This window comes from Vigna umbellata, chromosome 7 (assembly GCF_029865625.1).
Source record: "Vigna umbellata cultivar VRB3 chromosome 7, Vumbellata_1.0, whole genome shotgun sequence".
NCBI lineage: Eukaryota > Viridiplantae > Streptophyta > Magnoliopsida > Fabales > Fabaceae > Vigna > Vigna umbellata.
The window spans coordinates 13,041,184-13,067,267 of NC_142171.1; the positions used below are offsets into that span (position 1 = coordinate 13,041,184).

At 33.2% G+C, this 26,084-nt stretch overlaps 4 protein-coding genes and 1 pseudogene across 4 annotated transcripts; 3 read left to right on the plus strand and 2 right to left on the minus strand.

Annotated features, from left to right (window-relative positions):
* The first annotated feature begins 614 nt into the window (after nucleotides 1-614).
* Nucleotides 615-3,748, plus strand: LOC124830344 (NADPH-dependent aldo-keto reductase, chloroplastic-like). The gene is made up of 7 exons (XM_047304022.2): nucleotides 615-806; nucleotides 1,204-1,254; nucleotides 1,403-1,479; nucleotides 1,584-1,671; nucleotides 2,308-2,583; nucleotides 2,801-3,043; nucleotides 3,444-3,748. Exons 1-7 carry the CDS (start codon nucleotides 687-689, stop codon nucleotides 3,525-3,527), a joined length of 939 nt encoding a protein of 312 aa, XP_047159978.1. The 5' UTR covers nucleotides 615-686; the 3' UTR covers nucleotides 3,528-3,748.
* Nucleotides 3,749-9,155: 5,407 nt separating this feature from the next.
* On the plus strand, nucleotides 9,156-12,753 carry LOC124842154 (NADPH-dependent aldo-keto reductase, chloroplastic-like). The gene is made up of 7 exons (XM_088094901.1): nucleotides 9,156-9,400; nucleotides 9,780-9,830; nucleotides 10,091-10,167; nucleotides 10,270-10,357; nucleotides 11,127-11,402; nucleotides 11,620-11,862; nucleotides 12,396-12,753. The coding sequence occupies exons 1-7, from the start codon at nucleotides 9,281-9,283 to the stop codon at nucleotides 12,480-12,482; spliced, it is 942 nt and encodes a 313-aa protein (XP_087951027.1). The 5' UTR covers nucleotides 9,156-9,280; the 3' UTR covers nucleotides 12,483-12,753.
* Nucleotides 12,754-13,470: 717 nt separating this feature from the next.
* Nucleotides 13,471-20,652, minus strand: LOC124842152 (jasmonate-induced oxygenase 2-like). Its single transcript, XM_047318575.2, has 3 exons — nucleotides 20,142-20,652; nucleotides 14,394-14,718; nucleotides 13,471-13,951 (listed from the first exon to the last, which is right to left on the minus strand). The coding sequence occupies exons 1-3, from the start codon at nucleotides 20,609-20,611 to the stop codon at nucleotides 13,694-13,696; spliced, it is 1,053 nt and encodes a 350-aa protein (XP_047174531.2). The 5' UTR covers nucleotides 20,612-20,652; the 3' UTR covers nucleotides 13,471-13,693.
* LOC124842149 (putative aspartic proteinase GIP2 pseudogene) lies at nucleotides 15,743-20,135 on the plus strand (annotated as a pseudogene).
* A 1,803-nt stretch (nucleotides 20,653-22,455) lies between the features above and the next one.
* LOC124842150 (ribulose bisphosphate carboxylase/oxygenase activase 2, chloroplastic-like) lies at nucleotides 22,456-25,947 on the minus strand. Its single transcript, XM_047318574.2, has 6 exons — nucleotides 25,787-25,947; nucleotides 25,087-25,403; nucleotides 24,788-24,979; nucleotides 23,721-24,193; nucleotides 22,910-23,191; nucleotides 22,456-22,780 (listed from the first exon to the last, which is right to left on the minus strand). The coding sequence occupies exons 1-6, from the start codon at nucleotides 25,829-25,831 to the stop codon at nucleotides 22,665-22,667; spliced, it is 1,425 nt and encodes a 474-aa protein (XP_047174530.2). The 5' UTR covers nucleotides 25,832-25,947; the 3' UTR covers nucleotides 22,456-22,664.
* Nucleotides 25,948-26,084: the final 137 nt, after the last annotated feature.

Below are 26,084 nucleotides of genomic sequence, written 5' to 3' on the forward strand. Positions count from 1 at the left end.
AAAATATTTATTCTAATTTACAAATAAAATCAAAAACAAAATGTGTACGAAAAAAAGAAATCCTCTTTTTATAATAATATAAGTAATATCTATTTATATTGAGAAACTTTTAGTTTTAATTTTTAATAAATTAACTATTTATTCTTTAATTTTATATAAAATATATTTATTTTATTCACAGATTTATCCATCGACGTCTTAAAAATAAAAGTCATTTTGAACTTGAATAACGAGTACGAAACTGGTTAACGTTTTGTGCATATTAAAGGCGTGCCTTCTTCACTATTAACACTGATTTTTCTCACTTCCTATATGACGTGTGTGCATATATCAGCTTTACGCTATCCAGAGTCTTCACTCCCTACAGTTACGTCTTTCTCCTATTCCCACACTCACTTCATTCAAACCATTAATAACCATCCCACGGTTCACATACACTACACAACACAAAACCTGAACCGTAGATTCTCATCCAACGACTCTTCTTGTCTGATTGCACAGGATAATAATAAAACTTACGACAGAAAATCTAATTCACACAACTGCAGACTGTCTGCCCTTCACTGCTTCATGCTCATGTTTTTGCCTATAAATACATAAATTGCATCAAACTCAGAACATAGTGAAACTACCCATAACTAGTGTTAGGATATTTTTCAGAGTGATCATCATTATTGAGAAAAAAAATGGCTAAGTTAATTCAATTCTTTGAGTTGAACACAGGGGCCAAGATTCCTTCTGTTGGGTTAGGCACATGGCAAGCTGAACCAGGAATTGTAGCAAAAACTCTCACCACAGCCATTGAGGTAAGTAAAACTTTATTCCAATTAATTTTTTTCCCTTGTTCAATAGTACAATCTACCCAATTTGTGTTACTCAATGGATAGATTTGTGTATACTTATTTAACTGGTCTAGTGTTAACAACATATCCACATCTCTTGTTAATGGAATAACTTGTCAACATTTTGTGTCTTCATTTTGTCCTATGGTGTTAGTTGTTTTTACCACGGATTACATTCGAAGTGAAAGAAATGAGGCTCTGTGAAATGATAATTTTTATAGTGGTGTTATTTTATATTACTAGAGAAATAAAATTTAGCATGGGGTTTTTAGATTTATCTGATTTGGGAACCTTTTTGTTCTTTCAATTTTTCCGATGTGAGAGTGATAACTGATTTTAGTGTCGGGTCACCGTTGTTCAGGTTGGATACAGGCACATTGACTGTGCTCAAGTTTATGACAATCAAGCAGAGGTAATAATAATTCAAATTGATAACTTCTATAATTCAGGGTTCATTTATTTTATCTTTTGAATTATTGATTTTGTAACATTTCCTTTGCTCTCTCTCAGTCAATTTGGGAAGCTAATTGACCTTTTATTCTGAATATCGGTTTTTACAGATAGGTTCTGCACTTAAGAAGATTTTTGATGATGGTGTGGTGAAGCGTGAGGACTTATGGATAACTTCCAAACTCTGGTCTGCTGTCCTTTGAAAGTTGCGTTCTATTTTGAGAATGTTGGAAAAGATTGTGTGTTTGGTCGCTGAGAGGAGATCGTTTGCTTTGTTGGCTATATTTTCAGGTGTAACGATCATGCTCCAGAAGATGTACCAAAAGCTTTGGATAGAACATTACACGATTTGCAACTTGACTACGTTGATCTCTATCTGGTAAGCTTGCATTATGTTTACTGATATTGAATTCGGGTTGGCGATTTGGGTGAAAATTAACTGCTACATTCAAATTAAAGAAGTGTAGCAAACTAGCAATACACCTATTGATATCTTTTTATTGGAAAGTGTGTTTGGACTTAAATCATTCCCTCAAATCTGACCTTTAAGGTGAGAATTGAGCTCACTTAGAGATTGTAAGTTTGGTTTTATTTTTAGTTGATGTAGAATTTTTAACACATCCTTTTGTTCAGAAATATATACATCTTATATGTGAGGCTAGATCCTATAAGTGATCTAATTGCGGGTGATACTATAAGTTTAACTAATTTTATTGTTATAGACTCTGATACAGTATTAAAAAGTGAGTTTAAACTTAACTCACTTATATAGAGCTTACCTAATAATACCATAACAAAATTGATTTCAACCGATAGGATATTGTCTCTTGGAAAAAGAGGGTCCAAAAGCACAATGTGAGCATTATTTTATAAATAAGGCTTTCTCAATTGAACAAAGTTCCATGGTTTCATTAATGTAATGCTGCTGACTCTGGTTATCTGGGGTTCATTCCTGTTCATTCAGTGTTCTCTTGAGTCTATTCCTTCATACAAACCAAACTGATTTATGCTGTAGATCCACTGGCCAGTCCGCACGAAAAGTGGAGCAGTTGGATTCAAGAGAGAATATCTAGAACAAACAGACATTCCTGGCACATGGAGAGCAATGGAGGCATTCTATGACTCTGGCAAGGCTAAAGCCATAGGAGTGAGCAATTTCTCTTCAAAGAAGCTTCAAGATTTGTTGGATGTAGCAAGAGTGCCTCCTTCTGTTAACCAAGTGGAATTGCACCCAGGATGGCAGCAGCCGCAGTTGCATGCATTTTGTGAATCCAAAGGAATACATATATCTGTAAGTATGGAATGTGTGATACATATTTCTTGGTATTTTCACCTAAATAAAAGCATGTTATTCCTATAAACTATCACTTGAAAAGAAAATGATCACTTTTGGTGAAATTGTCTACAGGGCTAGTTGAAAATGAATCTGGTTTATACTCAACAACCAATCTTTATTCTTCTGATATTTGCATTCTAACTGTTGGTGTATATGAAAAATTTATTTTCAGGGATACTCTCCACTAGGCTCACCAGGGAATCTGAAAAGTGACATTCTTAAGAATCCTGTTGTCGTAGAGACTGCAGAGAAACTGGGGAAGACACCAGCTCAAGTGGCCCTTCGGTGGGGATTGCAATCAGGTCATAGTGTGCTGCCAAAAAGTAATACTGAGTCCAGGATCAAGGAAAACTTTGATGTCTTTGACTGGTCTATTCCCGAAGAATTAATGGCCAAGTTCTCTCAAATTAAGCAGGCAAGTTTTCAAATACTTTTTCTAGCTTTAAAGACGAATGGCTAATTTGTCTAGGGGCCAAATGAATTTGTCTAGTGGCCAAATGAAAAGTTTTCAAAAACTTTTCAAATTAAGCAGATAGGTTTTTGATTAACCTTACCAAAGGTGTGTTTAATTTCTGTTTTCAAAAACTATTTATAGACGAGTGGCTTCTAGTTTTACATAATAATCCTCAATTGTCTCATGATCCTCATTCATTTGATTCCCACCCTCCCATATCCCTTGATTTTGCTGATACTGTTAACTATTCCTTACCATCTTTAACTACCTTGTATTATGCTTGTGTGCCATAGCATTGTAATGCCAGAAGTGGCTTTAAAGCTTGATTTTTTGAGTTAACACAAGAAATTTGGTCATGCAGGATAGGCTAATTAAGGGCACATCTTTTACTGACGATACCTATGGTCCCTATAAGAACATTGAAGAACTCTGGGATGGTGAGTGAAGTATGAGAAATGTTTATCATTGAGATGTTGACAATTACACTGTTCCTCAAGCAGATTGGTTCTTCCTTATTATTGTTAAGAACACAAAATATGTAACCAAGACTTATTTTTCATGTATGGTTATTGTATCTTCTATTTGATATAGGAAAACTTAGTGCAGTGAATTTGTCTAGGGGCCAAATGAATTTATATCTACAATGTCAATACGTTTTGCTTATTATCGAATGTGTACTTTCTTGGGATGTGAAACCTTAAATTTGATCACTGAATGGAAACGAACTATGTTTTCTTCAAATACTATATTAGACAGAATAATGTTGTTTTACACACTATTTGACTTTGTAATTTTGTAGTGTGTACAGTGAGCATTTTCTGACAAAAGAATGAAGAATACATATCCCTTAATGCGGAAACTGCTATATAGTTCAGTTACCGTTAACAACTAACTACTTTTATGCCTCCCTATTCTAAAACTAATATGTGATCCTGCATCAATCCTCCCTCCTTAAGGTAATCCTTGTCCTTAAGGATTAAAAGGTAAACTAAGAAGAAATGACATTAAAAGCACTAAACATGATTCTAGACGACAAAGATGGATTTGAAAATCAAAATGACCCAAAATATGTGATATGACCAAACCAAAATGAACAAAGGACCCAGAAAAAATTTAAAAGCACACAATCAAACAAGAAACCTAAGCCAAAAGGTCAAATGGTTCCAAAGGAAAACAAAAACCTAGAACCATGAAAAGATAAATACGAGTAAAGAAAAAACATAACAAGAAATTTAAGGAAATAACATTAACCTCACGAAAATAAAAGGATAAGTAAGGACCAAGAAACTTAGCTCTTATAAAATCAAAGTTCTTGATACCAAATGATAACAACCTCCTTAGCTAGGTTAGACCAAAGCTAAAAGAGAAGCTATAGTCATGGTGAAAAGGTTCAAAGGGTGTCGGATTTGGTGGGATATAGAGAAGGTGACTTAGGACCTTGAGGATAATGGTGATGGAGTGGTATTTTATGGTGCTCTTAGAAAGGTTAGACCAACTCTAGAGGAAGGTGGCTAGAGGAGACCCGATGCATGCTCTAGTCTTTGATGACCTAAGATGAGTATTATGACAAATGGTAACATAACTTTACTTAAATTCAAAGGTAAATATAAGATGGGGGACACCTCTATATCTAGGCTAAATATGTCTCTAAAATGTAGAAGCAAAACCCTGAAAACACTAGCTTGACCTAACTTGGAGACAAAAACAAAAATCTTCTCCAATAGGAGAAGAACATGTGGCCACTACCTATGAAAAATCCTCTTCATTCCTAGAGTGACATGTGACCACTAATTATGGGAAATGTTCTTCAATGAGAACATGACACATGGCCATACTCAAATAGGTGGGACGTCCCACACTCTTGTCCACCAAGCTAGGTTAAAAACTTTGACCACTTGGTCAACACTCACTATGGATGTCCACATTGGGTCAACATTGGGCCTTGACTTTTGTTGACCCAAGTGGTTCAAAAATCCTACACTACTTGACCCAAAATACAAGGCTCAAAATAAATCCTACACTACTTGACTCATAATACAAAGCCTAAACAAATCCTAGACTACTTGGCCCAAAATACAAGGCCCAAAATTATTCCTACTCTAGTAGCTCCTTATAGTCCCAAGATGGTCCAAGAGAAAGAGTTTAGGCTCAGCTTCCAAAATTACTTCAATTCTACTTGAAAGTGTTTGGTCATGATTACGGGGTATGCCATCATAAACACTTCTAAAAATCCTGAAGTGTTCAACATTATCTGAAGACCGTTTAATCCTTGCAAATAACGTCTAGCACTAAATTGCAAAAATAATTTTAAAATCTATTCAAAATAAGTTTTACCTTCCAACTTTATAGGTTATGGTCTTTTGTTCTTTTTCTTTCATAAAAACTCCTTTTTTATTTATTTGTTTATAAATCTTTAGAATTAGGTTAGAATTTAGTTAAGATGTAAAAATAGTAATTTTGTAAAAATGTGATTAATTTTGTGTTTTTAATACCTAAGAGTGTCTTTTGAATAAATTGTCTTTCTCTTTTAGAAAAATCAGAATAAAAATAAAATTTAATGTGAATTTTGCTTAGATAGGTTTCTTGTTTTGCAATTTTTTACATTAACCCTTGTCTAATTTTAAGTTTTGTAGAAAAATCGCTGATTAAAAGGGGTCGACCTTGGTCAACTAAGCCTTTGGACCATCAATGCTTAGAGTGGACCAAGCCCCATCAAAATACACAGGTTTAGTAAGGGTTAACAGTGAACCTAACTGGACGTCAACTTTTGTGCATTTCAAAGATAGGAGTCGTGGGAACCGTATTGAGGCGAGCTAAGTTTGAGTGAGAGAAGAAGAGCTTGAAACCTGGACCAAAGGTGCTAGAAATTACTGAACCAATAAGCACACGTGACTAGGATTGAGTCAAGAAGGTTTGACGTGCTACTTTTTGAAGTCTGTAAATCAAAATCGAGAGCAAGGTTAGGTCTGAAGTTTTGTTCTTCCTCTGAAATACAAATTAGGGTTAGATTTAGTTTTGTTTTTCCCCTTTTGTAGAAAACAGGGTCTTCGGTGATGAGAAAATGTAGACATGAAAAATTGAGAGTAGACACAAAAATAGTGAAATTTTTTTTTCCTTTCTTTCAATTTCTTCTTCTTCATAGAATAATTCTTCCTTTTAGACTCGTGTGCGAGAGAAGTTTCGATTATACTGAGTTCAACATTGGTAAGTAGCAAGAGTCCAATAACAATAAGTGCAAAATAACCTTTGTAGGAGTTCTTGACCTACGGTATAGAGGGCAACCATTGAAGATACTCAAGAGTACAAAGCAACCTTGAGAACTCAGTGTAACGTTTTTGCACATTTATTTCAAAATTTAATACAATGCACAGTTCATTCTCTATATTGTCTTTTTTTTCTCATTCAATTTTACAATGTTATTTACCAATAGTTTTATTATTAACGGATTTATCTGATAGTTGATAATTTGTCCAAAAACATTTATTATCAACGAAATTTGGTTGTTTTCAACATATTGGGTAATTCATGTTTTTTTTTGTAGTGGTTACTTTTTGTACATTTTGAGTTTTTAATCTTTCGTACATTGTAATATCTTTAATGCATTAATCTTAATGTCTTTCTTGCTTTAATTTGGTTTTGTCGTGGTTGTTCAATTCTTGCACAATTCTTTGTTTTCTTTTAGTAAATTAGTGTTTGATTCACTTTTACTTTCTTAGAGCCCTCTGTTTTAGTTTCGTTACTCTGGAATGGTGAAATCAGAAGTGAATTACTTTGATTTGTTTGAATGATTGGATGGGAACGTGCACAATTCCAGTTTCCGAAATGGGAACTACAGGACCCAAAGTGGGTTTGTTTTATTCAAAAGGTTCACATTGAGATTCAATTAGGTAGACAGATGTAATAATCAACTCTGATTTTTGCTATGATGATTGATTTCTACAATCTTTGAGGACACTGGTTTTGTAATTTTCTTTCTTGTATCTTTCAATTTCTGCATATTCAATTTGATCATCTTGTGATTAGCATATTTTTTGCTGGCTTAATTTAACTTCTTTGGCTTAATTCAATATATACTCTTTTGTTGTCAACCTTAGCCTTATTTTGTGTCTTTTAGTTAACTTCTCTGGTTTAGTATGTGCACTGCATTTTAGGCATTATATCATGGTCCATTCTAGGATTAGCACACCTGCATCTGCATTAGCATTCCACTAAAAATAGGTTTTGCACGGAGTTATAGTTTCTGTTGAAAGTTCTAACATTTAATCTCTATACATGCATTGCATCATATAATACATTATTGTTATGGGCATTTAAGCTTCTTCTGCATCTTATATTTGTCATAGATTTAGATTATTCAAGATAGTTTCATTCATTCATTCATATTTTTAATTTCCCCATTGCATTTTTTTTTTTGTGGTTTTTAACAATATTAAATATACAAATATAAACATAATATGAACCAATTCCTTAAATTCAATACTCGGTTTTCCTATTCTATACTAAGAATATTTTCTGATTTTGTTAGCCTTATTGTGAAAAAAAGGATGTTTAACAGTTACCTGCAACCTCTGGTTCAATTTAACCCAAAATTCACCTTTCCTACTTTTATTTGTTGAATGGTTTAAATAAATTTTGAAATATTTCAATTTATTTTTTTAAAGTTGGTTGATTCATTTAATCCACATCCACATATTATACATAGCAAATGCAATCTTACAAAATTGAAAATTAATTTAAAATGCTAGTTATATATGATTGATTACATGCTTATACGAGTATGAGCTTAAACTTATATGTACTACGAGCTTATATGCATAAAGAGGTTGACTAATCCGCGTATTGAGATCTAACTACAACAATCATTAAACAGTGACTATATAACCACGTAAATAATTTCATCATAGATGTTTCTCAAGCTAAACGACAAAGACACATTGAACTCAAAATCATTGTCACTTTTTACGTTTTCCTTCTATTCAACATATTTTAAAATGACCACGTAACAAATTAATTCATTAAATTAAAAAAAATGTCTCTCTATAAATATCAAGTTTTTTTTATTAATTAATCAAATATCAAGTTTATGACCGAGTGACAAAATCAATTGTACAAATATCAAGTTAACCCAGAAACGTGTCTAAATCTTTTTTATTATTTTACATAATTCTATTAATTTATATATTTTTATTTTATTTATAATAATAATTTTCATTTATGTTGAGGAATTTTTAGTACTAATTTTATATAAAATATCTTTATTTTAATTTTACATATTCATCCATCAACGTCTTTAGAATACAAATTGTATGGTACAGTGGAGGATCGGTCGATAGGTTATACGATAAAGCAGCACCAACGGTAAACATATTGTATTAATCAAACGGTGTTGAAAGGATAATCAAGCCGTTCGATCTATTTGTTTTAAATTATAAATGAAGCAGGTTAAATGGATCTATGTGGTGTTGGGTTATTGGGTTAACATAGACATTAATATTAGTGGCAATATCAACTTAAGATCCATATGATAAAATATGTAAATAAATGTAGAGATAAGCTACAAATATAAATATTAGCTTAATTGAATTTTGACCAATTAAGTTTATTCATTAAAATCTTACTTCAACGTCAAACATGTACACAAGTAGATAAAGGTAAACCAAATGATCTCGATAAAAGAAAAAGATGAAACACATATTATTACGAACTTTGGAATGACAAATACAAAATGGGTAACCGTTAATGCATATTGGAAGGCGTGCCGTCTTCACTATTAACATTGAATTTTCTCACTTCGAATATGACGTATGTGCACATATCAGCTTTTTGTTTTTCAAGCGAAGACCTAGCACCGTGGATCAGAATTCCCTACAGTTACTCTTTTCTCTTGTTCCCACACTCACTTCACTCAAACCATTCATAAGCATCCCACGGTTCACATTCGGTATACAATACAAAATCTGAACCGTAGATTTTCATCCAACGACTCTACTTGTCGGACTGCACGAAACAATAAAAGAACTGGCCATGCAAATCTAATCCTCCAAAACGCACACTTTCAACCGATCACTGCTTCATGTTCATGTTTTTGCCTATTAATACATAATTTGCATCGAACTCAGACAATAGTCAAACCACCCAAAACCAGTGTTTTGATCCTTTTCTACCTAATTGTGCTTCCTATCACCATTGAGAAAAAAAATGGCTAAGTTAATCCAATTCTTTGAGTTGAACACAGGGGCCAAGATTCCTTCCGTTGGGTTAGGCACATGGCAAGCTGAACCAGGAGTTGTAGCAAAAGCTGTCACCACAGCCATTCAGGTAACTAAAACCTCACTTCAATTAACATTTTCCCCTTTTTCTATAATAAAAATACCCAAAGAAAATTTGTGTTACCAAAAGTTATTGCATGTTGGGTTTTACTTCTTTAGGAAGTCCAGGATTAATAACAGATTCACATCTTCTTGATGGAATAGCTTGTCACCATTTTGTTTTTCCGATGGGGTTAATCATTTTTAGTACTTTTTTTCAAACTACGAATAAAAATATCATTTTTGTAGTGGATTTATTTTTTATTATTAGAGAAATAAAATTTAGCATAGGTTTTTGGATTTATCTGTTTTGGGAACAATGTTTGTTGTTTCGATTTTTCCTATGTGGGAGTTATGACTGATTTTGGTGTCGGGTCACCGTTTTTCAGGTTGGATACAGGCACATTGACTGTGCTAAAGCTTATAACAATGAAGCAGAGGTAATAAAAATAATTCAAGTTGATAACATTTATAACTCAGGGTTCATTGCTGTTTTATCTTTTCAGTTATTAACTTTGTATTATTGCCTTTTTGCTTTGTAATAATATGTGAAGTGTGAAAAAATTGTTAATTGTGGGATATCTTAGGTTATGCTTTTGGTGCTATATAGTTTGGTTTTGAAAACAAATAGAAAAGTAGTGAGAACTCAGTCAATTTTGGTAGCTAATTGACTTTTTATTTTGAATCTTGGTTTTCACAGATTGGTTCTGCGCTTAAGAAGATTTTTGATGATGGTGTACTGAAGCGTGAGGACATTTGGATAACTTCCAAACTCTGGTTTGCTATCTTTTGATAATTGTGTTCTATTTTTTTGAAGTTGGAAAAGGTTGTGTTTCGTTGCTGAGTGGAGATCCTTTGCTTTGTTGGCTATATTTTCAGGTGTAATGATCATGCTCCAGAAGATGTGCCAAAAGCATTGGATAAAACATTACATGATTTGCAACTTGACTACGTTGATCTTTATCTGGTAAGCATTATTAATATGTGGACTCTGGCGATTTGGGTGAAGATAAGTGCACATTCAAATTAAAGAAGTGTAGCAAACTAGCAATACACCGTTTTGACATTATTTTTATTAGAAATTGAATTGAAGCTTAATTTAATCTTACAAAATTGGCTTGTATGGCTTGTATGGTAAGGATTTCCCCTACTTATTTCCTCGAATTTGGTTTTATCTTGATATAAAATTTCCAATGCATCTTGTAGATGGACCTATAGCTATGTTCAGAAAACCTACTATGATAGATTCTAATACCATATTGAAAGATGAGTTTAAACTTAACTTATCCTTACACAGTCAACTTGTAAAATAAGGATTCCCTACTTCTATATTGTACATTGGCGTTATTTCTAATTGATGTAATATTTTTAACACACCTTTTCTTATTAGTTGAAATTAGTGTGGTTTCTACTAGTTTGGTTGGAATTTTTGGCTTAAAATCAACTTTCTTTAGTTGGTGTCGGTGCATATTATGGGATTTCCTGCTAGTTTGAGAAAGGAGACCCATATATTGGGACTAATGATTTCAATCAATAGGATATTATTGTCTCCTTGGAAAAGAGGGTCTAAGTATATTGTTAGCATTATTTTACAAGTAAGGCTTTCTCTATTGAACAAAGTTCAATGGTTTCATCAATATAATGCTGCTAACTTTGATTATCTGGGTTCATTCCTTTTCATTCAGTATCCTCTTGAGTCTCTTCCTTCATACAAACTATACTGATTTATGCTGCAGATTCACTGGCCAGTCCGCATGAAAAGTGGATCAGTTGGATTCAAGAAAGAATATATGGATCAACCAGACATTCCCAGCACATGGAGAGCAATGGAGGCACTCTATGAATCTGGCAAGGCTAGAGCCATAGGAGTGAGCAATTTCTCTTCAAAGAAGCTTCAAGATTTGTTGGATATAGCAAGAGTGCCTCCTGCTGTTAACCAAGTGGAATTGCACCCGGGATGGCAGCAGCCAAAGTTGCATGCATTTTGTGAATCCAAAGGAATACATATATCTGTAAGTATGGAACGTATGATACATATTTCTTGGTATTTTCACCTAAATAAAAGCATATTATTCCTATAAACTATCACTTGAAAAGAAAATTATCACTTTTGGTGAAATTGTCTACAGGGCTAGTTGAAAATGAATCTGGTTTATACTCAACAACCATTCTTTATTCTTCTGATATTTGCATTCTAACTGTTTGTATATATGACAAATTTCTTTTCAGGGATACTCTCCACTAGGCTCACCAGGGTATCTGAAAAGTGACATTCTTAAGAATCCTGTTGTCGTAGAGACTGCAGAGAAACTGGGGAAGACACCAGCTCAAGTGGCCCTTCGGTGGGGATTGCAATCAGGTCAAAGTGTGCTGCCAAAGAGTACTACTGAATCCAGGATCAAGGAAAACATCGATGTCTTTGACTGGTCTATTCCAGAAGAGCTAATGGCCAAGTTCTCTGAAATTAAGCAGGCAAGTAGTTAGTTAGTTACTTTGGGTGTGTTTAATTATTTTGTCAAAAACTTTTTCTAGTTTTAAAGATTCAATTAACCTTACCTAAGTTGTGTTTAATTTCCTTTTTTCAAAACTATTTATAGTTTCAAAATGCAATCAACCAGGTTGCAAGACACAGTGTATAATTGGGGAAGAGTTGAAAAAGACAAAAAAAAGAGGAACTTTCTGTTCTTTTAGATTTCTAACTACTTACTTTGAAATAACTTTCAAAACTTTTTAGATTTTGGATGATAATTTTTCAAAACATGGAAGATTCTGGATGACTAATGGATTGTTGAGTGAGTACTTGTTATGTAAAACAAAATAGAAAGTGGTACAAAGGAATTAAACACGCCCTTGGTATAATCTAGTTTTTCTGGTCTCTCTTCTTGGTACGTAGTTCCTTACCATCTTTAACTACCTTGTATTATGCTTGTGTACCATAGCATTATAATGCCGGAAGTGGCCTTAAAGTTTGAATTTTTGAGGTAACACAGAATTTGGTCATGCAGGATAGGCTAGTTAAGGGCACATTTTTTGTTGATGATAACTATGGTGCCTATAAGACCGTTGAAGAGCTCTGGGATGGTGAAGTCTGAGAAATGTCCACCACTGAGATGTTGACAATTAAACTGTTCCTCAAGCAGATTGGTTCTTCCTTTTCACTTGTTAACATCCTAAAGCCACCATTTATAGTGATTTAAGGGTGTTTGTGATATTTAGAAGTGTTATTGTTCCTAAGAACACATAATAAGTACCCAAGTCTTAGTTTTCATTTATGATTATTGTATCTTTTATTTGATATAATTAAGAAAGCTTAGTGCTGAGAATTTGACTAGTGGCTAAATAAATTTCTATGTTCAATGTCAATACGTTGTGCTTATAATCGTATGGTTTACTTGATTAATCGGTACGCGAAACCTTATGTGAAACCTTAGATTAAGTGACTGAATAGAATTTTCTTAATAGCATGATTAGATAAGGTATTTTAAGAGGGTGGTTTATTTTTTTAGAGAATTTGAAATGTTGTATTACAATGTGTTGTTTTGGTAAGAAATTTTGTTTCGGCAAGAAATTTTGAAAGAATTGAAATTTTAAAATTTTGTTACAAATTAAATTACTTAAAATTAAAGAATTTCAAATTTTATCTAAACATTATATTTAAGACATTTAAATTTTGAAGTAATGTTAAATTAACTTTATTAACTTAAAAAATGTAATCTAAACATTATATTTAAGACAATATTTTTTAACTATAGATTTGTTACTTTTTAATATACTTTCTTCATTAGTTTTTAATTTATGATTTGTAAAAATATGAAAAAGAAAGTAAAATTTTGAAAGCTTTATTAAAAAGAAATAAAAAAAATGGGATTCCTACAAAAGAAAATTTCAAAACCTTCTTTACTTTAATTTTAATTTTCTTATTCAAATTTCAAACCCTTTGAATGAATTAATTAAAAAACAAAGGTGAAAAGGATATCTTAGGTAAGATGCGTTACCAGTTAATTGGACTTAAGTATTTCAAAAGGTGATAATGATTTTATTTCAATAGTATAACTAATTCTACTGGAACTTACTCCAAGATAATTCATTAAATGACTATCAATAGAATTTCAGCTTTATACATAAACATGGCACTTGGTGTTTATTATTTGATAATATTGCATACATAAAACCCACTAGAAATTTCGCATCAAATTTTGACCGTCATTCACTTCAGAAATGATGTTTTGGATTAACAGTGCTACATATTATTCCCAATTCAGAATTTTACAGACATAAGACAAATGACGTTAATTATATACTATTATTTTATCTTGTAATGTAATATTTGAATGTTATCCACCTCTCGTTTCTTGAAATTGGTGCTAAATCTGTGAACAAGAAACTTGCCCCATTTGTATGGCCTATATTTGGAAGGGTTTTGGTCATTTATCAACTCCTCCAAAGGCTTGACTTCAGTTTCCTGTGCAGGGAAGAGGAAGAATGGATAGGAAAATCTTTCTTTCTCAGAGTTTACCACCACTCTATGCTCTGGACTCTCGTATGCATCATTACTCCAAACCTTCAATCACACACAACCGCAATCATCAAGTCAAAATTTCACTATGAAATAAGAATTTAATTCAACGAGCTTTTCAATGCATATATTATATTTCTGTTTCTTTCTCTTTGTTTCTACAAGAAGAAAAATTCAAGAGACAATTTAAGTTGTTATACAGTTGAAAGATCAAATACTTTGATATATGTTATTCCCAAAAGTCAATTTAGGTATGCTTTCGCTTAATGTTTTATGAAGTATTAAGGATTGCTAAATTAATTGTAGGATTATTGCTCATTTGTTATTAATCTGTTTGGGTGCTTAATCTAATAATTATCATTTTCCACAAATATTAAGGATTAAAAATGACTTTTTAAAGAAAAATAAAGCACTTGGCTAAAATGGGTAAACTAATCTTTGTAGTTTTTGAAAGAATGTTGTTTGGAGTGGTAAAGAAATAGAGTACCTGAACAATATCACCAAGGTTGATAATGAAGGAATTTGGGATGAGTTTAATTCTTATCCAGTCTCCATTGTGTTTCACTTCTAGTCCTTCAACCTCATCTTGTGCAAGAACGGTTAAGGCTCCGACATCCTTGTGTGGACCAACACCAAGGGCTAGGTGTGGACTAGGGCATGTAGGATAATAATTAAGACGAAAAAGGCTAGTTTGATCCTTCACAAAAAATTCCTCAAACCTTTTAGCTTCAAGGCCTAAGCTCAAAGCTATAAGCTCCATTAATTTAAAGGACAATTTCTCTGTCTCTTCAACGTACTTTTTGATTGTACTCCTACACATATTCATGTTCACATAGTCAATTACAAAAACAAAAGGAAAGAAAAACTTTCTTTTAACCAAAATGAAAGAATTAATAAAAAATACATATAACTTGCAAATTAATTGATAATTTTATTGAATTAGGAAAGCTAAAGAGTAGGCTTTGAAAGGTGTAACAACATATACCTCTTCTTATAGTTCTCTTCATTCTTTATAATAATATTAATAACAAGTTAACTTTTACCTTTTAACATCATCAACCTTTCCTTATTTTAAGTTATAGTAATAATAATAATAATTTATTTTCTAACAAACATCTTCGTTCCCTTCTCTAAACCAATTGCAATATTAAGTTAATTTTGTCGCAATCAAACATCCCCGTAATATTCTAGAGCTTATTAGAGAGCTCAAGTTATGTTATTGTTTTTTTTAAAAGGTTTAGTGATTAAATTATTATCACATTATTACAATGTTATCTTATTGAACATGATTTAAGTTTCTACATGCACAAGCGACATCACCAATAAATTATGCTTCAACAACTATTAGTTACACTTTAGACATATCCATGACATTGCTCCAAAGCTCAGTTAGAAACCATATTCAAATGTACTTTTAGAATCTTTTTCGTCTCATATGTATAATAAGAATTTGCAAAAGCAAGTAAGTCTTTTTCTCTTCCTTTTGTAAAAATCCCAAAGCCACACTAAAATTCATTTTACAACTTGTAAATACAACTGAGTTGGTTTTAAATTATACCTATTAATTAAGCTTATACTAAACACTATAAGCCTTTGTAATTGTAAAACACACCAAACTTGCAACAATTTGCTTAAAACAAATGTAATCTACAGTTATACCATCAACACCTTTGTTAATCTTAGAACTTAAAACAATTGGACTTTTTAGATGTTTTCTCTGAAGCATTCCAAACTTTCTTCAATATATCATTAACATATCTTTTTTGATTGAAAAACAACTCCTTTTGATTTTTATAAAAGTTCAATGCTAAGAATTTCACCTTTCCTAGGATAGCCATGTCAAAACTGCATAGTAGAGTTCTTAACACTAGTGCAGTAAGAGGAAACGACAGCGGTTATTTTTGTCCATAGGTAGCGGTTCCTGAACCGAGACATATACAGGCAAGGCAAAAAGTCTACTCCTTTTTGCCTCGGTTCAAAGTAATCGAAGCAGTATGATTTTTGCTTTTTTTATTTTTTTTAGAATGACTTTAAGCCTCGGTTCAAAAGGCAATATGTAGCCTTTCCGCCCCCAGACCCGGCTGCAACAACAATACGTGCGGCCTCACGCCGGACAACACCATCACCTACACCGCTACCTCTAGCGAGCTTGCTGAAGATACTGTCTCCGTCCAATCCACTAACGACTTCAACCCGGGATGAAACGTCACCATTTCCCGCTTCCTCTTTTCCCGCGCCCCCACCTTCTTACTCCAAGGTCTCGCCACTAGAATCTCGGCAGGACGAAAATCACTCTTCGCTCACAGTTCGCTTCCGCATTCAGCTTCCACAGGAAATTTGTCGTCTGCCTCTCATCCTCAAAAAGCGTTGCTTTCTTCGGCGACGACCCTTACGTTCTACTCCACAACATCGACGTCGCTCAATTACTCACCTTCACCCCTCTGTTAGTCAACCCCGTCAGCACCGCTTCCGCTTTCTCCTAGGGAGAACCCTCCGCCGAGTATTTCATCAGCGTGAAATCCATCAGAATTGACGAAAAAGTTGTGCCCCTTAACACGACTTTGCTATCCATAAACAACAACGACGTTGGTGGAACCAAGATTAATTCCATTAACCTATACATCGTGTTGGAGGCTTCGATCTTCAAAGCAGTGACGAAGGCTTTTGTAAAAGCATCTGTTGCAAGGAATATAACGAGGGTGGTTTGTGTGGCACTGTTTGAAGTGTGTTTCAGCAGTGAGAATGTGGTGGGCACTCGGTTAGGGGTTATGCTCAACCAGAAGACGATTTGGAGGATTTTCAGAGCGAACTCGATGGTGAGTGTGAGCAATGAGGTGCTTTGTCTCGGGTTTGTGAATGATGGTGAGAAGCCGAGGACTTTGATTGTGATTGATGGGTATCAACTTGAGAATAATCTCTTGTAGTTCGATTTGGCTGCTTCAAGGATGGGTTTCAGTTCTTTGCTCTTCGGAAGCCGAACTACATGAACAAACTTCAACTTTACCTCCATTGTCTAAAAGAAACCTTTCTATAATTACTCATGACCTTTCTATAACTTTGCGCAGGTATAGGCATTGATTACCTTGAAAATCGAGGCAATAGCCTTTTTCTGAAAAAGGTTGCATACGATAAGTCTGACTTACTTGTAGAAGAGAGAGGTTTCTTGGGCATGAGTATAGGCATTGGTTACTTTTACAACCGAGGCAATATTACCTTTCTACTTTGGGTTTTTCTGAATCGAGGTATATAACTTCGCTATTATTACAGAAATGTCACCGCATTTTTTTATGCTTCGGTTTTTATAAAACCGAAGTGTATAGGACGTGTTAAAAAATAGTTTTTTTACTAGTGTGAACTCATTTATCATGTTTTTATCATCACTACTAAGTAAAATCATTAACATAAATGCTATTGTTGAATAAGTTACCTTCAATATTTCTTTTAATGAAATTTTTTTGCTCATTTAGGCATTTTTGAAATCCTTCCTACATAAAGTGAGACTCTATATGATTGAACTATTTTATTACTTTAGATTGTACAAAGTTTTGTGTTACTTGCATATCCTATGATTGAACTATTCCTTTTACTTTAGGTTGTTCAATGTACATATTTTAAATTGTTCTCCAGAAAGGAATGCATACCCAACTAAAATATGTCCCTTACTTTGCATGTTGCAAGTGTCACCTCATCTTTATTGTATTTGTGCATGCAACAAAGGCAAAGGCAAAATCTTCATAATAATTAGTTTCATCTTGTTGGAAGTACCCATTTGTCACTAATCGTACTATATATTTATCCAATTTGCTAAACTTGTTTAATTTTGTCTTGAAAATCTGTCACTTCAATTTGTCTTGAAAAAAGTTGGATTGTTACTCATACTATGTTGCACCTCTAGTTCTTCTTCATTCAACTCATTATCACTCACAAACCCTTCCATCCAAGTCGAAGAGATTTGTAGCTCATCAATGGAGATTGTTTGTTTCCTTTGAATCATTAATCAAAACCACAACATGGGTAAATTGCTTTGTGAATGTTTGAAGAATTCTTCACTATTTTTTGTCGTAACTGAATTTGTGATGCGATGATAAACCCAAAATGTAAATTTTAAAAAACAACATAGGTTTTAGAGTTGTCATCGTATTTTATTATGAAAAACTACAAAAAAATCATGAAGATAAAGTAGGGTCTTCGAAATCTGAATTGAGTCTGGGAGTCAGTTATGTTTAAAGAAGGTGTTAGCTAGTACCTTACAATAGTTGTTCGAAGATAGTATCTTTAATCAAATATGCAAAATAGATGTGATTTTTTAAATGTTTATTTTTATATGAAATAATAAGAAAAGATTGTATATAAGAAACAAAAATATTTTTGAAATTTTGGGTCTATCATGGACTAACATTGACTTTTGCATATTTATGTTCATAAAATCAAGACTTAAGTAGTTTTAAAAAACTATTTGGAAAATATTTTTTTTTAACCCAACGAGAACTAACCTTACTCTATATACTTCTATTTAGAATAGAAAATCAGAAATTAAGTAAATTAGTCATATCCTCTTCATCATTTCTCATTTAGTTCGACATTATCATTACTGAGGCAAAATGTGTAATAATGGTTTCAAATTCTTTCATTTCAAACTTCAAACTTTCTTCAAAAACTTAAAAAATGATAAATTCATCCAAATATTAGTTTTAGGAAATTCCAAACAATTGTTCATATGCCTACTTATTAAAAAATTACCTCTTAATGGCCTGAAAAAGATAATACTTGACTTAATGATATTTTATTCTTATGTTGTCTAACTATTGCAACTTTGCATAAGTTAACACAATGTTCCTTAAAACTAACTTCTACCAAGTTTTATAGACCCTTAACATGAAAAAGATTTTCTATCAAGTGAGTTCAATGATCATAAGTAGATAGTCAAAGTGAGGTGTTTTAATTGAAATCTTTTCATCACCCATCTTTGTATTGCGCTCTCTTTTTACTTAACTAAGTCAACTTAGTTATATATATATATATATATATATATATATATATATATGGAACCAAGTGAAAACTTTGATAAGAATATATAACTTACAAATTGATCTTGAGTTAACTTGTTGACTTGAGTTGAATTGACTTATTGATATTTGACTTGGGTTGTTTGTTTTATGGGTCAAGCTTGGGCCAATTGAAGGAGGATAACACTATTTGAAGTGAAGAAGTACTTGAAGCCAAACACCATAAGACACACATGGAAAGCATGAGTAGTTTACCTTTTCTAGAAGGTCAATAGATGAATATGAAGGCTTTATGGCCAAGCTATGGTTCTCTCCTTTTCAAGACACCTTCTTTTTGACATAAATTCTAGAACTTTAGTTTTTCTTTTTACTTGTGCACCTTATAGCCTTTTTTTTTCTAAGAGACCCCTCACCATCAATTTTAAAAGGAGCTCTTCTAGACTTATGTAAGGGTTGAATATTTAGAGTAAGATTACCTTATACTTGACCACCTTTGTGTGTGTGTTCTCTTAAGAGTGTCATGTTTTCTTGTCTTATATTGAGCCTAGAGCTCAACTGATGGCTTTTACTACTTGGTGAGCTCTAGTGCCCCTCAAGTGGGTGCTATCACCTTATTCCCTTTCATTCCCTTTCCTCTTTCACGTCATCTTTTTCTTCATATTTTCTTCTCTTTGGCTATTTATGTGTTCATTTATATTCAACACTTGTGTTCTAGTATTTATTCCTGATTTAGTTTCCATTACTTGATCCTCTCCTTCTCTAGATCTTTGAAAATGAACATTCACATCTAGATAACCTTAGTTATCTTAATGTCTAGTGACGATCTTTTTTGAGCTTACTTAATCACCATAAACACCATATAAACTTAAAATGATGAAGGGTGTTTATCAAATAGCATCAATTAAAAACAAGAGTTGTTGCATCAAATTAACTTTGAGTGCTACCAAATCTTTTCTCACATCAATATTCTAATTATTTATAGATTTTTTATCCCAATATTTAACGAGTTTATTTAATATGATTGTTAAAAAACAAAATCTTTACTTTGATTTTCTTTTTATTTAAGAGGACTTAATTTAGTTTTTTCCATTAAATTGAAATTAATATTGTTTGAAAGGTGACCACATATATGAATACTTATACCTTTCCCATGACACATACATATGTACATATGATATGATACTGAGATAACAGTCTGATAACTGTGAGACAAAGGAAAGATGAATTACCTGAGGTGTGGAGGGTACTGAGGTGAGGAATTAGTCCAGTAAGTGAGTCGATCATCGTGTTCATGAGGAGTGAGAGGAACCAGAGTGGGGTCTTTGGCTACAGAATCAAACACTTCTTTCCAGTCCCTAACGTTCTTGGTGTGCTCAGTGTCATAATAACCCATCGCATTCCTCTCATCTCTGCTAACCTTCCTCTTCTCCTCCATACTCTGACTAAAGAACATCCTTGAAGCTTTCTCAATGTTTTCTCTCAGATTGAGGGGCACCCCATGGTTGATTACTTGGAAGAAACCCCATTCCTTGCACGCACTCCCTATCTCCTTCACCAACCTTTCAATGGAAGATGCTTCTGAAACTGCCTCCTTCGTTACTGGAGAGAGATCTATCACAGGAATTTCTTCAGCTTCGATCACACACAACTTTGGTCTGTGTTGCAGCTCTTGGATGAAAGCAGGCTCTACCTCTCCCATGCCTCTTCTTAGCTATGCTTCACTTTGCCGACTGCATAGTTTACTCTTCTATATATATAACTAACGTAATAATAATATTGTTCTAACCTAGAAGGTCCCATCAATCAAATTATTGCATAAAAAATATTAGTCCATCAATAATATTATCTTTAACATGTGAATTATTAGTGTATCTGATCAATTATCAAATTAAAATCTTATAAATAAAATTTCATTAAATATTTAAAATTAAAAAAATTTCATAAATATGGTTTACATCTAATAGGATTAACACGACTTGCTGTTACAAATAGTATATAAATAAATCAGATCAAACTAAATAAATAGCATTGTTTGGTTGGATTGGGTTATAAGGTAACAAATTACTAGATCAAGAGTTTTTTAGTCCTTATAATCAGATTAGATAGAAAAAAGTTTCAACATGTTTATCGGATGAATCATATATTTTTTCAGCTTTTAAGTAAACAACAATAAATGAAATATTTAAGAAAATATATGTTGTATGGATATTGTGAGTAAAATATTTATGTGATTGTGATTCCTTCGTACAGATACATTGAATCAGGACACACTCCATATGGTTGTTTTCTCTGAAGGGATATCAAAAGAAAATAATATCATCCTTACGTGTTTTTTCTTTTATGAAAAAGAAATGTGAAAATTGTTTGAATCAACTTTTGCTAAAGGTTAACAAAGTCTCTAAGCGGATGATATGCAACTTTTACTATATAGTTTTAGTAGATTGATTACTCTCATAATGTCTACTGAGGCTTAAACTATCTATAAGAAACCTTCGAAGTAACTTTTTAACTTAGTAACGGGAAACATTATTTATGTCATATTTTAAATAATGTTTTCCACGATAGTTAAAAAAGATTTTTAAATATAGTTCTGCAGTCATAGTTTGTTTTACACTACAATATGAAATTTTTGGATTGCAGCTTTTAAGGAAACAATAGAACATCAAATTTGAATAGTGTTCGTTCAATTCAGGGTAACACGACTTTGCATGATTTGAAAGCAAAAATTGCGTTGAGAAAGAAATATGGGTTAAGAATGTGGGGGTGTTCCCATTTAATACTGTACCCATCATTGAGATTCCACAATTTAGAAAAAAATGTGTAGATGGTTTGCTTGCAGGTGAAAAGGATTTTCTTAAGAAAAAAATAGAAACAACTTCCAGATTATTTAATCCACAAAATTTAATTTTTCTAAATTTAGTAAGTTTTTTACATTTATGGGATATCTAAATTTAATGTTTTAAATTTTGACAGCATAAAAGAGAAGAAAATGTTCTATTAAGATTAAAAGATAAATTCATACATTTATAAAAATTACAGACAACAATTTCAAGTTTTAAAGAATGAAAAATAAAGAAAATATTTTGTAGATACTAGATCAAAGATTACATAGGATTAAAATTATATTTATTTATTTATTTTTAAAGTAGAAATGGTGGGTACATTATTCAACAGTATTATTAAGATAGTTTAACTCTTGCATATTACCTTGTAAATACATGGTATAATCTTAAAATAAATGAATAATTGAATATTACCTTATAAAGTAAGAATATTACCTTCTTCAATAACTTTTAACATTGTTATTATACATAATTATTCAGTTATTCAAAGATTGCTTCTTTGTTATATCCTTTGTCAAGAAAAAATCTATAAGGTCAACCATCTACTATAAGAAATCTTACTGTGAATATAGTAAATAGTTAAAATCTTATTAGTATTATCTGATTGTGATAACTTTAATGTTACACATAATTTTCTTTTAGTATTCTATCATACACATTATTAGTACAACTAAAGTTTTGATTTACAAACTTGGCAATATAACAGTGAAACCCAAAGGAAAGGACGTTTTCAACTATGATAGCTATAAGATGTCTCATTGCCACCCATAAAACCAAACACAAAAGGTTTCAAATATCTACAACATACATAAAAGAAGTGAATGCAAATGTGAAAAACATGATAACATTCTTTATTCTTCTGTATCATATATCTCCGTATCTGCTCCAAATTTACCTAAGAATCATCACCTAAAGTGTATATGTGCAGCTTCCATCATCACTTCTGGCTGTTGGATCATAGTTTTCTGCAGCAGGGTCAGTGCAGCCTTCAGGAACAGGAACATGAACTTGCTGAGCTGCTTGTCCTGCACCAAACATTTATGGTAACCTTAATTTAGTCTTGTTCATTCATCATCAATGGTTACTCCAACATAATCCTGAAGCCAGAAACAGTTTTCCCATCATGAACTTTAGGATCAAATCAAGGGTCTAACCATAGAAGTTTCCTGTCTTCATGGCATCTTCATTTGCATCTCCAAGTGCAGCCTCTTTGAGGTATTTGTCAGCCAGTTGAACTCTCTTCACATTCTCTTGCTCTTGGACAAGCATGTTTCCATACTCAAGGAGCTTGCTAAGAGACATCTGTGGTTGCTTAAAAGTTGGTGGTCCCTCCTTTGAATTCACTAACTTTTTCCCAACATTCTCCACTCCCACCCCAGAAATCCACTTTCTCACTTCATCATCATACACTCTGGCCCTCAAGGCACCAAAGAAGTCTGCATACAATTCCATCAAGCAGTGGATTATTCACATGCCATCACGCAATTTGACACCAATGCCTGAAACTTCTACGGTGTCTTCTTGTTAATTAAAATGATGTGCAAAACCATTACTATGCAAAACTGAGATGCTAATCAGACAAAGAACAAAATAGTGAATGACCAGACAAGGAACCAAAGAGGTGTCAGTAAAAGCTTATATTACTAGCATGGAATCACATTCCATCCACTATGGCAAATGAAGATAAGGAATTAACAAATAGAAGTTTGGTTTAAATATGTTTCTGATATTGGCACATAACATTCTTGTGACAAGTCCCTGTTTAAATTTTATTCTTTTCAGGTCTTAACTATTAGAAAAGTCGTCAAATTTCAGTTCAGGGTAAAGGATACAAAGCACATTTGTTCTAAATATAGGGATTAAAGTTGACTAAGAACTAACACCAAAAAAGCGTTAGATTTACAAGGATAAAACATATTTAAGTAGATAGTTTTAGCTTGAAACTTGAATTGAGTTATGACTTACCAATAGATTGGCCAGGGAAAGTGTCAACAAGCTTGATGATGTCCTCCTTTGGGATACCATCTGTTCTGAAAATGCCTTGGCAGACACCAATCCTGTCATCTCGAGTAGGTGCCCAATAGAACTTCTCCATACGACCATCACGAATGAGAGGAGCATACAATGTTGAGAAGTCATTGCCAGTGACTATGATTGGAACACGGGGATTCTCCTCCTTGTTGTACATGCCAGGAAGTTGGACATTGGTTGGGTTGTCAGCAATGTTCATGAGGGTTGCATTCACCATCTGGTTGTTCACAGTGTACTGAGTTGTTCCACCAAGCCTACCAGCTCCAGCATCAAGATCATTGATGAAGAGACAGCACATCTTTCCTTTTCTGATAATGTCTGCTGCCTCACGGTACCTTTGCCTGATCAACTTAGCAGGCTCTCCAGCATTTCCACTCTCCAATTCTCCAGCACTCATCATTATGGGGCTGAACACAAAGCCAATAAGACAAAGAGTTAAGGAAGTTTTGGATTGTGGTTTGTAATTTTGTATGTCCCAAACCATGGTTTGCAGACTGAATATTGAGTTCCATGCACAGATAACATGTTTACATTGTAAAAGTCTCAGTTGAGCTGTATTTGAACATAATTTTGGTTGTTCTGAAGATCCTTAACCCTAAGGAAGCAAAATCGACTTAGGGATACATTTTCTTACAAACTAAGAATCCTTAACCCAAGATTTTAATAAGTGAACTTTTAAGTCTAATTCTATTCTATTAAACCTGCTTAAGATGAAACTTACACTCACTTATATATTATATAATTTGGTCTTATATATTATATAATTTGGTCTTATCGATGTAGGATCTATAACAATTTGGGAACAACTATTTTGGACAAGCCATAGATTGTGTAGAAGTGAAAAGAAATTGGTTTTTCAGTGGTCCAAACCATGGTTAACCATAAGCCGAATACACTCTTGGTTCATCTTGGATGCATCTTAGTCTAAACCAACACAGCATCTCTATCCTTTTCCTACCAAATCGGGTAATACATATTGGAATGGAAATAAATAAACTTACTTGATTCCCATCTTGGCAAAGACAAGCTCACATTGGAATGATTTCCCCTGACCTTTGCCTCCCCAAATACCCAAAATAAGAGGAACCTTAATATTTGGCAAGGACAAAAAGTTCTTGGTGATGTGAACAACAATCTTATCCATAAATGCAGGAGCAATATAGAAGCCATCTATGGTGTTGTCCAAATTGTACCTGAAAAATAAGTCCATTAACATTCATCATGTTTACAGAATGCAAACAATCCAAACTTAATGTTCCAACTATTTATTGGCCATGTTAAGTTCAAAGCAACAACTTACTGGCGAAGACCAGCACTGATGTAATCATAGGAACTCATGACAGCATAGTGAGTGCCACTCTCCATGGGAGCTTGGAAGAGAGTGTCCACCATTCCCTTCCCTCTAGTGATATCCTGCTGGTCATCGGAAGTGTCATAAGCAAGTCCTCCCCATCTATCCTTTGAAGTCTGCTTCTCCTCATCATATTCAATCTCTGCAGAAACTTTGAAATTCCCACACACACTCTTCTGGCTAGATCTCACAGAACTGGTTTTCTTCAAACAGATTCCAAAGAATGCAGAGCCTGTCACTCCACTGCTAGAGCCATTCAGTTTCAACTGCACAAAATTTTACCCCAATGAGCCATAAACCCCAAATTCAACAGCAAGATTCATCCTTCACAAGAAATTGAAACACACCCAGATAGAAAAAACAAATCAAATACATATTTGATCACCAAAATTCTAAAGAGCCCCCATTTTTATATATACAGAAACAAGTTCACAATCTACTCCTTTGAACAAACTTACACAAATAAAGCACATATACTATGATTGGCAACTGCATCATGCATATTTATGTCGGCATGTTTATAGTCTATAGTAAGCTAAAAGTATTAAAAACATGGACCAGACCAACATCATAATTTATAAGTGAAACAAAACACGTTGTGACGATGACACAAAGGTTTGAAGAGTTTAATCTGACATAAACATAGTACCGGTGCCATGTTAACAGCTCCAAAGGTTGGCATTGAGGCAGCCATTTTGACTAGTAGGAGTGTTAAAGGGGAACAAGACAACAGAAAACTAAGTGTTTCAAGGTGTTTGGTTGGATTGAATAGGTGAGACGGTGTTTTATAGTGTGGAAAAAGTGAAAGGAAAATCTGTGGATTGACTAAAGAATTTATCAAAAGCCACAGAAGTGGGGTTGGAAGTACTGCGGTATTATTAATACGTGGCTTTTGGTGACATGGACATTGGGTTTGGAACGTCGTTTTTGAGTGCAGTGGACATTGT

What these genes read in the sequence shown, in the direction of transcription:
- LOC124830344 (XM_047304022.2), top strand. Translation starts at nt 687, where the DNA reads ATGGCTAAGTTAATTCAATTCTTTGAGTTGAACACAGGGGCCAAGATT. An exon ending in CTCTCACCACAGCCATTGAG is followed by an intron (nt 807 to 1,203) that starts GTAAGTAAAACT and finishes ACCGTTGTTCAG; the next exon opens with GTTGGATACAGGCACATTGA. An exon ending in AGTTCTCTCAAATTAAGCAG is followed by an intron (nt 3,044 to 3,443) that starts GCAAGTTTTCAA and finishes TTGGTCATGCAG; the next exon opens with GATAGGCTAATTAAGGGCAC.
- LOC124842154 (XM_088094901.1), top strand. Translation starts at nt 9,281, where the DNA reads ATGGCTAAGTTAATCCAATTCTTTGAGTTGAACACAGGGGCCAAGATT. An exon ending in TGGATAACTTCCAAACTCTG is followed by an intron (nt 10,168 to 10,269) that starts GTTTGCTATCTT and finishes CTATATTTTCAG; the next exon opens with GTGTAATGATCATGCTCCAG. An exon ending in AGTTCTCTGAAATTAAGCAG is followed by an intron (nt 11,863 to 12,395) that starts GCAAGTAGTTAG and finishes TTGGTCATGCAG; the next exon opens with GATAGGCTAGTTAAGGGCAC.
- LOC124842152 (XM_047318575.2), bottom strand. Translation starts at nt 20,611, where the DNA reads ATGGGAGAGGTAGAGCCTGCTTTCATCCAAGAGCTGCAACACAGACCA. An exon ending in CAGTACCCTCCACACCTCAG is followed by an intron (nt 14,719 to 20,141) that starts GTAATTCATCTT and finishes GAATATGTGTAG; the next exon opens with GAGTACAATCAAAAAGTACG. An exon ending in ACCTTGGTGATATTGTTCAG is followed by an intron (nt 13,952 to 14,393) that starts GTACTCTATTTC and finishes GTGTGATTGAAG; the next exon opens with GTTTGGAGTAATGATGCATA.
- LOC124842150 (XM_047318574.2), bottom strand. Translation starts at nt 25,831, where the DNA reads ATGGCTGCCTCAATGCCAACCTTTGGAGCTGTTAACATGGCACCG. An exon ending in GAGCTGTTAACATGGCACCG is followed by an intron (nt 25,404 to 25,786) that starts GTACTATGTTTA and finishes AATTTTGTGCAG; the next exon opens with TTGAAACTGAATGGCTCTAG. An exon ending in ATCAGTGCTGGTCTTCGCCA is followed by an intron (nt 24,980 to 25,086) that starts GTAAGTTGTTGC and finishes CTTATTTTTCAG; the next exon opens with GTACAATTTGGACAACACCA.